The sequence below is a fragment of the Achroia grisella genome, unplaced genomic scaffold (genome assembly GCF_030625045.1).
Source record: "Achroia grisella isolate CSIRO2021 unplaced genomic scaffold, CSIRO_AGI_Agris_v1 utg109, whole genome shotgun sequence".
NCBI lineage: Eukaryota > Metazoa > Arthropoda > Insecta > Lepidoptera > Pyralidae > Achroia > Achroia grisella.
In genome coordinates, this window is record NW_026712573.1 from 8,135,582 (window position 1) to 8,147,694 (window position 12,113).

General features: G+C 32.6%; 2 protein-coding genes across 2 annotated transcripts; both read right to left on the bottom strand.

Annotated features, from left to right (window-relative positions):
• Window positions 1-47: 47 nt before the first annotated feature.
• LOC131845565 (N-acetylglucosamine-6-sulfatase-like) lies at window positions 48-6,713 on the bottom strand. The gene is made up of 9 exons (XM_059194646.1): window positions 6,537-6,713; window positions 4,377-4,626; window positions 4,227-4,286; window positions 3,383-3,583; window positions 2,504-2,656; window positions 1,974-2,141; window positions 1,509-1,710; window positions 819-1,126; window positions 48-194 (listed from the first exon to the last, which is right to left on the bottom strand). The coding sequence occupies exons 2-9, from the start codon at window positions 4,485-4,487 to the stop codon at window positions 63-65; spliced, it is 1,335 nt and encodes a 444-aa protein (XP_059050629.1). The 5' UTR covers window positions 4,488-4,626; window positions 6,537-6,713; the 3' UTR covers window positions 48-62.
• An 818-nt stretch (window positions 6,714-7,531) lies between these two features.
• On the bottom strand, window positions 7,532-10,391 carry LOC131846345 (trypsin, alkaline A-like). Its single transcript, XM_059195624.1, has 4 exons — window positions 10,243-10,391; window positions 9,394-9,595; window positions 8,379-8,634; window positions 7,532-7,840 (listed from the first exon to the last, which is right to left on the bottom strand). The coding sequence occupies exons 1-4, from the start codon at window positions 10,295-10,297 to the stop codon at window positions 7,532-7,534; spliced, it is 822 nt and encodes a 273-aa protein (XP_059051607.1). The 5' UTR covers window positions 10,298-10,391.
• Between the last annotated feature and the right edge of the window lie 1,722 nt (window positions 10,392-12,113).

Consider the following 12,113-nt stretch of genomic DNA (forward strand, 5'->3'; position numbering starts at 1 on the left):
GGGCACAATCTTCTCAGAAAACATTTTTGATTCAAGTATTCCAAATGAATTTTGTTGATATATTAAAAAAGTCCCACCTCTTTGTCTGCAAACATACAATATTTCATGTTGATCCGCTCAGCTATATGTCTCACACATGCATATGTATTATTCTTCGAGTCTTGACATTTGCAGTCATATAATGGATGGCATTGCTGAAATTATAAGAGAGAGAGAGATTACATGTAAGAAAATATTAAAATATATTCTCTCGAATTTGATCCATTTGTGCACTAAATTAAATCCGTTTACATTAAAGAATAATTGAGTAATGTAATTTTTAACTATGTAGGTACAAATAAATAAGATTGAACATTTGTTATTTCAAATTTATAACTTTTCACCAAATGCTTATGTGTGTATGTAAACACGACATATACAAAAAAAAATATCAATCTATCTGCCTGTTTGTTGTTGCTCACTCTGAAAGGGTTGAACTGACTTGCAAATAGCTATTTTTATAAAACTTATAAGGAGGAACTTGGTTATTATCGCATATAAACAAACAGTTCCACGGATGTCGCGAGATAAATTATGATGCCAGTGGTCACTCCATGCGATGCCATTCCCGAGGTCTAAATTTTCCTCTTATTTGTAATTTCATTGCCAAATCTCATCCTTCAGACAGGATCACAGGAAACAAGTCGATTAACTGTCGAAATACGTCAGACAGAGATACGTACACAAGGTGACTTTTAAGACTACATCAGTGTTTTAGTAGGTTTTAGTATAATTTCAACATATATATCTATAATATACAAAGTTACATATATACTTACAGCAAGCTTATCACTATCATATATCCAAGGACACTTCGGATCGACAGTTCCGTCTCTTCCTTCGCCGAAATACTCTACCAGCATTAATCTGTTTATGTTATAGTCGTCTTTTAATAATTCTATGGGATGCCCATCCATTTGTTCTGATTCTAAGCCAGCTAACTGTAATATTGTAGGAGCCAAGTCGATGTTTAAGACAGGTTGAGGGTTCTCTACCTTTTTCTTTATATTTGGCCCACGAATTATGAGAGGGACTCTAATATCTGATTCATAGGGTTGTCTTTTGTCGTATACTTGAGAAAATTGACCTGTAAATTTTGTGTTTATAGTATTTGTAAGTTTATAAATTTTATCTTATTAATACATATAGATATGGTGTTATGATCTCTTAAATACTGGATACGGATTAGTGATAGAATTAAATAAATGTTATAACTTACAATTGAATGAATCCATATTTTAAATACATATAAGATGAATTTAACTTTAATCCATTATAAGATATTTATAATAAAACACACGATAGGTAGTCCTACGGAATGGCAACACATGAATGGTATTACGAAGCTCACATGTTAATTGTAGTAATGCTGTTCATGTATATAGGTGACAGTTATCACTTACAATCAGGTGAACCGTAAGCTTCTTTGCCACTGGAATTACATAAATAACAGTCACAATTAAACTTACCAATATGATAACCATTATCTGATGTATATATTATATATGTGTCTTCCATAAATTCATTAATTTCTAATGACTGTACTACATCGGCTACCATTTCATCAACAGCTAGTAATGCCTCCCAGCGTGAACGGTATGCATTGTCGAGCTCTGGTATCATAGAATCTGGTAGGGGCGATGGCGGCATACGGAGTAGCCAGTGCTTATCCTGAGAATAAGTTTAAAATAAAGAATATGAGATATAATAATGACATTGAACATAAAACGTATAACATAGCGTCATTACAAACTAGGAAAAATAGACTCCTTCTAGTTTTGAAAATATATGTATATCTAAAAATCTTATAATACGGTCAGAGTAAAACCACTTGCTGGTCCGGAGAATGTTTTTACTCTACAGTATGAACGCATAAATAACTAATTTAATTCTATTGGTAGTTACATAAAATCAAAAGTATTTAATATACTTACATCTGCAACTACATTAAAATTAGGATGTCTGACGGCGGTGACGTTGCTGTAAACACCTTTATGCCGAGGCGCTGGCGTAAATGGTTGGTGCGGAGCCGGAGGAGCTAGTACCATGAGAAATGGTTGCGTTTTTGTCTGGTTTTCTATATAGTTTATGCTGATTTCTCTCTGGAAAAAAAACAATTGGAAACTACTATAATGCAGAATTGGGTAGTCAGAGCCATTGTCAATTGCCAATGTTGTTTTGAACGTAACACACGAAATGTTCATACGTCGTTGTATAAAGTATGTATATATTTTAATATTTATATAATTCTTATGTACTTATATTTGTCACCTAACTCCTAATGAGAATAAAATGTTAATAAACAGCTGAATGTTTTGAAATTAGGCAGGGTAACGGGTATCGTGTTTCGCTATTATATATAGGATAGTTTTAAATTTATACGGAACACTACTTAACTCACTTTAAAATTTATAAGCATTAAGTAATAAATATTGTATAGTATAGGTAAAGTAATACTACTTACAATAAGATCAGTGAGGTACAAATCTGTGGAGTGTGTGGGTACGCCGTCATTGGATATAGTGTAGTTGTAGTAAACAGAGTTGCCGACCAAACCATGCCACTCCGACCATCCCGGCGGCACGCGACTCGGGCCCTCCGCATGTTTAGCTCCATACTATTAATAATTTAAATACTTAACAGATAGAGTATTTTAACTAAGATGAATGATAAGATGAGAATGAGGTCGGGTTAGTTAGCCCATTGTGGCATATTCACCAGGAATTTAACATAAAGTTTTCCAATGGTAACCGCGCAGTGGTCTACCTGACATGGTACATTCCTATCAATATGGTTTTGAATCCACATTAATAACGATCCTTTTTCGCCTGTGTGGAGGTTTATTTGATAGCAGTATTCCTTGCTACCATTGGAACTGTTTTAACTCTTTTTATATTTGTTTACAATTGTACACTAGAAAAAGAATAGAAATAATCTTTATTCAAATAAACTCAATAAATACAAGCACTTTTGAATTGTAATATTTTTGATTCTACCACTCATTCGGAACGTAACCTACGTTCCGAATGAGTGGTAGAATCAAAAATATTTTATATAATATCATTACCAGAATAATGAGCAAGAAACTTGTCTGATGCTCTTTTGAATAGATTTTTTTATATATAAATAGGTAATTACTCTAATTAATATATAATTGGGAGACCATGAGAATACTACATAAGAGCTCTATATATATTACATCCCACGCGAGTTTGTGTTGGAATAGAATTAATAAATTATAAATTTTTGATAGGCATTGATAAAATATATCCCTTCATCTGATCGGGGCGATCGAAAGTTAAGCACTAAACTAAGATATTTATACATAGAATTCAATACCAACCTCATTTAGATACTTTCCAGCATAGAAAGTATTATAGCCAGCATTTTTTAACGCGTTTGCAAACACTTGATGCTCATTTTGGCGCCAATGTTCTCCATAGCAGCCTCCTGTCACGCTGTTGTTACGCGTTAGGTGATTATGTACGTACAATCCTGTGAGGAGGCTGGCGCGGCTCGGACAGCAGATTGGAGAAGATACAAACTGTTTGATGAATTTTTTTATTTACACATGGTGTGGATTACTCAGCGCCATCTAAGCAGCTAAGCGGAGAGTAAGCTAAGCGGAGGGTGAGCTAAGCGGAGTTTGTATTATGGGTACTAGACTAGTGAAATAAATATTTAATTTCTTTTGTAAATACACACAAAATATACATAGAAAACACCCAGACCAATACAAATAACTATACCCATGAATATCTGTTGGAATGTAAGGTGGTATGCTTCCAAGTCGTCACAATTTTTATCATCATCATCATCATCGCAGCCCGGAAGACGTCCACTGCTGGACATAGGCCTCCCCCAAAGATCTCCACGACGATCGGTCCTGCGCTGCTCGCATCCAATGCCTCCCAAAATTTTTATGTAACAGTAATAGCAAAACTGAATTCAACATTCTGGGAGACTTAAATATCATCTTTCCACCTTGTAATTTTATTGCTATAGCCCATTCTTCAATCAAAATATCTTCACGGTACGCTTGCTAAATGACTAGCATAGGTGAGCTAGTGTAGCTTACCAAGTATAACTTAACAATTAAATTTCATCAAAAATTCTCATAAACACATTCCTCCATCATATTTCATATTTGAGATTGGATGTTCTATGGTTGCTTTACAACTACTTACTGAGTTTTTAAACGTCACACCTTCGTCAGCAATAAACCTCCGAACATTTTTCATTGGATTCTGAAATAAAATAAAACTACAGTTTGTCTCGCTAGTCTATTTTATTTTTTGTAACCATATTATAATTCATAACACACTATATTTACTAACCATTCCACCCAATACAACATCTTGATCGTCAGTTAATATAAGAACGAAGTTCGGTTTCCTATCACACGTCGCTATTTGTGCGAGAAAAAATAACAATAAATAACGTAACATCTTAACGTGTTTTTTTGCTTATATTAATATTGTTTTAAATTAATTTTATTGAGGTACTGCAGGCATTAACTCAAGTCCTGTACATTCGCTGGCGATTACAACTCCAACTGCGAAAAATCCGACACTCTTCACTACTGACCTGTAAGATAACATTCAATAAGGTTAGATTACTCATATGTAGCATATATTAAACTAAGCGTTGGTCTAACCCCTGTGACGTCTTAACAATATTAGCAGTTTATTGTATATATCATATTTTGACAAATATTTTATAATTTAATTAATATATATATAGTGGTTGATATTGTTACAAACTACATTACACATATATATTAAATTGTGAACTGATTCTGATGGTTTGCAGTCAATAATTTTGATTCTAATTATTTAAATCTATACTTGTAATAATTCTGATTTGTTGTCAAATGAAACAAAATACTTAACAGAATTTTAATTTTTCGTATTTTTTTTAGATCTATTAAGGTTTAAGTAAAAAATAACTATGTAATAAAGGTTTAATACTATTAATATATGAATATACTATTTTAATTTATCTGATATTGAATTTCAATATACAAATGGTCAGTCAGTAGTCAGTTTTTTATAATAATAAATAAGAACAGTAATATTAAAATATTGCGAAGATAAGGGGGTTAAATAAATATTGAGATAACATAATTATAAATTCTCCAATATATACCTATAAACTTATAATTTTGTGTTGAGCATTAAGTGATTACGATTTGTCAAACTTTGTTTACTAGTGTAACTATTTTAAAATACAAATTACAGGTCATCCTTTCTAATATGATAAATATTGAAATGAGTTTGTTTCTTTATCATATTTTAATGCTCTAAACAATAGTCATGGATCAATAAATAGCATATATCATACACCTACTAATAATTTCTTTAAAAATAGACCTTACAGTTAACATTTTAGAACAGATATATAAAAAACTCAAGTTAATCCAGTATTGCATGTTTGCACAAAACAATGCTATATATTTATAACCATAACATAAATATTTTTAATTAAATTATTACGGCTGGGTCATATCTATTATTTCAATTCTATAAAACAGAATCTTACATGACATATGCCAATTTATACATAATTTGCTTTGCAAAATCCACCAGTGAACAAATACAAGACTATTGGTTTTTCAATATAAATATGTACGTTTATAAGCATGTACAAGTACTTAGAAAGGGTAAGTGCTGATTTTCTAAGCTTAGTTTAGTTCTTCTTGGTTCGGAACTACAATATTTTGAAATAACAATAGTTTTGGTTTATCTAATTGTCTGAAAATGAAATATATCTTTATCCATATAGGTCAATTGTCTGACCTATATGGATAAAGATATATTGATATTTTATATAATATATGTATATCCTCAAAGCGAGGATAAGGTTCATAGAATATAAAGCAAATCTTTTAATGTCTTTTAGTCTTGTAATATTCCAATCTTAAGATTTATAAATTAAGATTAAGATAAATTATTCAGATTAGAAATTATTACAACTATTGCTTTTTATAAAGATAAAAGACATAGAACATTTATATATGATATTATTATTAATCATATCAATAGTAACCATATTAATTAACAATGAACAATACTTTTAGACTGCATTGTATTTGCAGTAATATCATAATAATTATTCTATGGATCATTTCTTTAGAACATATTAATGTACAGTTTATTTGGTATGAAAGTGTGACTATATTTAATAATTTATTTACTTAATAACTTCAATGTCTAAAATACCAAGGTAAAAGTACATATGGCGGACTTAAACCCTTCCGGCATTTTCTACCAGTAAACCACAGTGCAGAGGAAAATTGTAGGCGGTGCAAATATAATCAATAAGTAAGACAATATCATAAAAAGTATATATTAAAAGTAAGGTACAAGTAAACACATGCATACATAAATGATGTATTGATTAATTTACTAAAATATTAAGAATTCACTGTAATTTGAAATGTGTATTCTCTTACATTTATTTACAAACAGGTTATGTCTATAAATGTGGACACTTACCATTTAAAGGGATCATAATAAAAATCTTTTACAAATGCAACAACAGTTTTTTTGCCCATTATAGTTAAGTTACTATTTCTTTATTTAAATTCAAAGTAAGATAATAATTTCGTAAAATACGTAATAAAATCCTTACAAGAGATATTTTACAAAAAAAATATAAAATGACATTAAGAAAGCATGTACTATAAAACTGACATTAACGTCAGTCATTTACTTACGCTGTTTGTTGGCTGTAGCCAATGCAATGTTTCTTTTCATTTCGCTTAATCTTCGTCTCATGCTTTCTGACAGAGTGAAGCATGTCCTTTCCATCCAACTTAAAAAAAGTATTTTATATTAATAACATCTCCCTGACATTTAAAATATTTTATTATTCAAAATGATATGCTTGTCAAATGTTATCAAAATCGTGTTCGTTTGTAATTGGAGTCATTGTTTTTCTGTTGTATGCAAATTAATTACAATGATGAATATGGAATAGTGTTCGATTATTTGTAAATGATAGCAGGGTATCACGCGTAAAATGTCTGATCTAGTTATCCATTGCGACGAATTCATTAGAAACATGAAATTACAGGCAAAGATAGCATTACATCTTAGTTCTTTGCAATCGCAATGCATGAGTGTTATCGCGAGTGTCACATGATGGTTACTGCTTACTATCAGGTGGTCCGTCAGTTTGTAAAAAAAAGTTTTAGAGCGTTTATTACCAGAAAATTTTTTAACAAGACTATTCACCTGCTGAGCTAGGCTTCTGGGGAGGGTGGGATTCTTACCTGTTAAAAAAACCACACGGAATATATCGAGGCACCATTGCCAAAGTCATGGAGTCACGTTAGCGTTCTATACCTATAGATGTATATAAACCTAGAAAAATATCATATTTGGTATAGTACTGGTACCTATTCTTATAGTCTACTCACCACAGGTACACTTGTCTCAGTGGATAAACTATACTCACAACATCAAAAAAGAAAACATTAGTATTGAAATTATTTATTATTTGAAACTGTTCTTACAATCCAATCGGTATACCGAGATATTTTTGTATATACGCCAGGATAGTAGTGATGTCCACAGGAGTACCCGAATGACACAAGGCCGACTACCAGACCCTTGTATATCAAAGGTCCACCTGAATCCCCGAAGCACGCGTCCACTCCAGCGACGTTGAGTTCACCAGCACACATCATAGTGTCAGCGATTACAGCTTTTATTGTACCATATCTGCTGGCACAAACTTTTTGATCTATCACATATAAAGACGCATGCTGTAGTTGTTCTAGTCGAGGTCCGTCGACCTGAAATTATATGTAATAGGACAACTGTTATTGCAGATAGTCGGAGGGAGTATCAATTGTCAAAGTCGTGGAGAACGCAGCACCTATACTTAAGGTACCTATACTTAAATCATATATTTCAGATGTTGAACTAGCGTCTTTATTCGGATTAATGTAATTTGTTATCCCTCTTTCTCTTTCGGAAGAGTCAGTCCAAAATATTATTTTTATCAAATATTAATTTCTTTAGGCCTTAAGTCGGGAATGCAATCACTGGGTGAGGAGGGAAGGGGTTTGTTAGTAATGTGGAATCATTACCCCATTACCCCATTACTAGCATGTGCCATGTCAGGTTGACCTCCACGCGGTTCTCCCTGGAAACCATAGTGATAAATTTGTCACGATGGGCTAACTGACCTGACCACATGTTCATTTTATCATCCTCCACTGGTGCCACGCCAGCGTAAACCGTTAGCGCAGACGTTTGCACCATTCCATTATCATCCTTAAAAAATATAAATTACTGGGTGTTGTCAAAATTAATATACGTCAGAAATACCTGTTTTGATCCCCATCCAAGCAGCGTACATATTGAATTCGGCTTTACTTCTACACCGTGTCTTATAACAGTTCCTTGTCGAATGTTACTTCCAAATACAAATGACTTTGAAACAACAAGTACAGCGATATCATTTGTGTAAAAATACTTGTCGAATGCATGATGAGGAATTATAGTTTTAATGCTGTGTATAATTCCACCTCGGGAGCGATAAGTTGAACCGACGCGTATCTTCCAGTATCGAGGTTGAGTGTAGCTAAAATCGCAAAATTAATGTCATAGTAACTAATGTTAAACGTGAAAGTAAGTTTCCTTGTTGCTAATGATATACTCGTATTTTGGAATATATATAGTGTTTAGGATGGCCAATGACTTGAGTTACTTTTATCCCGTCAAGTCGTGGTCATTTAGACAAAATCGCGGTTATAAGATAAATTTTAGTCTAATATTGCATATTGAGGGGAAGGGAATCATGTTATTTATATGTTAGGTCAAGATTCACGCAGTCCTCCTTTGTTACCAAGTTCGTTAATTCCTGATAAATTTCTCTACTGTCTCTGTGGGCACTGCGAATGACAGCGTATGCCGTCAGTGCAGTCGTGAACTACTTCATTGTCACTTTATCACCCATTAAAAAATATATTGAACTAGCTTTTGCCCGCGGCTTTGCTCGCGTTAATTTATCTCCTTAGGGGTGGAATTTATCAAAATCCTTTCTTAGAAGATGCCTACGTCATAGTAGCTTTACGCATGCAAAGTCTCAGCCCGATCGGTTTAAAATTGACAAAGTTTTATACAAACTTTCATCCCCTTGGGGGTAGAATTAATCAAAATCCTTTCTTAGCGGATGCCTACGTCATAACATCTACCTGCATGCCAAATTTCAGCCCGATCCGTCCAGTGGTTTAGGCTGTGCGTTGATAGATCACTATGTCAGTCACCTTTGAGTTATACCTATATATTTAATTTATGGATATGAGATTCCTACAAAAACTATCTATCTGGTTATACTCACTCTTTGCTACTCTGCTCGTTGTTTTGAAAGCAATGTGCCGTTGATATTACATGCCGGGAGGTCAATATAACTCCAGCACAGTGCTGTTCATAGGTTTGGTTTCCCCAGGTGTCTAGTAGCAGCTGAGCTAGTATGGGATATTTATCTATGGTTGTTGGTGCACCACCAACTACACGAGTGTTGTGAAGTAATTGGGAATCCACTGAAATAGAAATTTATGTGTCAGATGATTTAAGTGTTACTGATTTTTCAGAACCGAAACAAGATTTAACGCTGCTAGCATTATAAGTAGGTTGTAAGTAGTGGTGATTGAACTGTTCGAAAGTCGGTTTCGGTTCTGCCGTTCGAAGGTTATATTTTTCCCTATATTGGTATATACAAACAAAAAAAAATGTATTGCAGTGACAAATCACGCCACGGCAGCGTATACCGTTAGGCCTTATAGTAGTCATTCATTATAAAAAAAAACACTCTGTTTTCACCCTATACTGCTTATAGGCGAGTACCTCTCGAGGATTAACTAACATTCCCGATGCATCTAGTTTATAGTAAAATACCTAACTATATTATTATAGCTGACTGTGTTCACAGAACCACACTAACTCGGTTAGTAGTGTGTATGAATGTATATGTTTTTTTTCGGACTACTCTAATGCTGTTGGCAGCAGCTGGCCTTTACAGCTTCATCGGACGTTAGGGGGCGAGTGCAGATGGCACGACAAACACGCGGAAGGACTTATGAAGCGGCTGAAGGCCAACTCCTGCCTGATGGATACGACTTTAGTCTGAGGGCACTACTAGAGGTTCGAACCTCGGTTCAGGCCGTCGTAATATGTGCATTTTACTTACCCCTTATACAGAAAATGAATCCCAAAATAGTTAATATATGACTAATATAATACATGGTTTTTATTATTGTATTTATTTAAGCACTAGATAGAGACGATGTTAATCGTTGAACAAACTAGTTTGAATGATCGTAGGTCCACTTGCAAAATATATCAATAGTCAACATTGCAAGCGCTTTCCTATGATATTAAATTATGATTGAATCGATTACAGTGGACCCCGTTGATCCGTTCTATAGTACGATAAACTATTATTGATACTTGATTTTAGCTACGTTGCAAAAAGAATAAGCAAGCATCTTACGTATTCCAAACATGATATAGGTATTTGAAATATTTTGAATTTAATAAAGAATATTTATGGCATATTAAAGTAGTCATACAATTGTAGGTATATATGTGTTGTAATGAGCATGTAGGTAAAATTTTACTATTTTTACTTTATCTTCGCTCTGTGAATAAAATCATTAACAAATGGAATGTGAGCATGGTAGGTAATATTAAACTACTGTATTAACAAGGTAATATAAATAACTACCATAATGGCTAGAGTCAAGATTATTTTGATCTCATACTTCTTTATATTAAATTGTTAAAATTGTTTAAAATGTCTTTAGGTTCGAGATAATATTTTTTGCTATTATGTAATATTACCAACAGGCACTACAAGTCTTATTTACTGCAAATTACTAAACCGGATCAAAGCTTCACTAGTGAGGTATTTGATATCACAGATAACTATAATATTATTAAAATACATATTAAAGTATCAAAACTAATTCATCGCAATAGATATAAAATGAAAATACCCACCTCCTGAGATGAGAGATTGATCTGTAATGAACAGTGCATATTGAGCATCAATCACATGTAGTTAAGATTAGAAACTACACGTTGATTTAGAAAACTGATTTAGGTCATTAAATAGTATACTAACTGTTCTTTCAAATTACATTGGCGGCGTAGGTATATTATGAAAGTTAGTATGTACGAAGAGATAGAGAAATAAAAATTTTACGTTATAATATTACCTTTGGTACCTAATTACATAACATAGCGTCATATAGTCGAAGTAAGCACAGCTGATGCTAAATAAAAAAAATAATTTCTATCAATATCTGATAGAAATTATTTTCAAGTATAATAATTATATCTTCTAATATACAATTATATAAAATTGAAAAATGCTCGTATCGAGGTGTTTATTACCAAACTCCTCCGAAACGGCTTTACCGATTTTGTTGAAATTTTATGTGCATATCGGGTAGGTCTGAGAATCGGCCAACGTCTATTTTTAACCCCCTAAAGGTGACCAACCCTAAATATTTTGTCTAATTTTTTCATTTTAATTGATTTATGATTAATCATTAAAAATAACAACCACCAATAAATTTTCACCCTTTTACCATTAACCCCTATATATAATGGCGATTTTAATTTACATGACAAAATAATGTTTGCGGCGCGGCGTCATTTATATCATATATTTATAAATATATAGAAAGGATCAGATTCGCTTTTAGAAACTGTTTTGCTTAGAAAGTAACCCGACTTTTGAGAGTAAGCCAAGCTCATATGTAGGCATTAATAATAATAATTAGTCATTGTAAGGGACCAAGTTCGCGTTTACGACTTCTATGAAGGTAAAGCTCCTTTTAATTACTTTAAAAGTATGTGTTCAATAATTAAAATAAAAAAAAAACATCATTCATATTTATCATATCTTTTATTTACAAAAAAACTAGGCAATTTCATTAGATGAAGTGGACAAATATTATGCATAAAATGAAATTATGAAAAAATATTAATATGATATTCTGCAAACCAGTTATATTAAATATAAATAAAAGTAGTATACTCCATAAATAACTC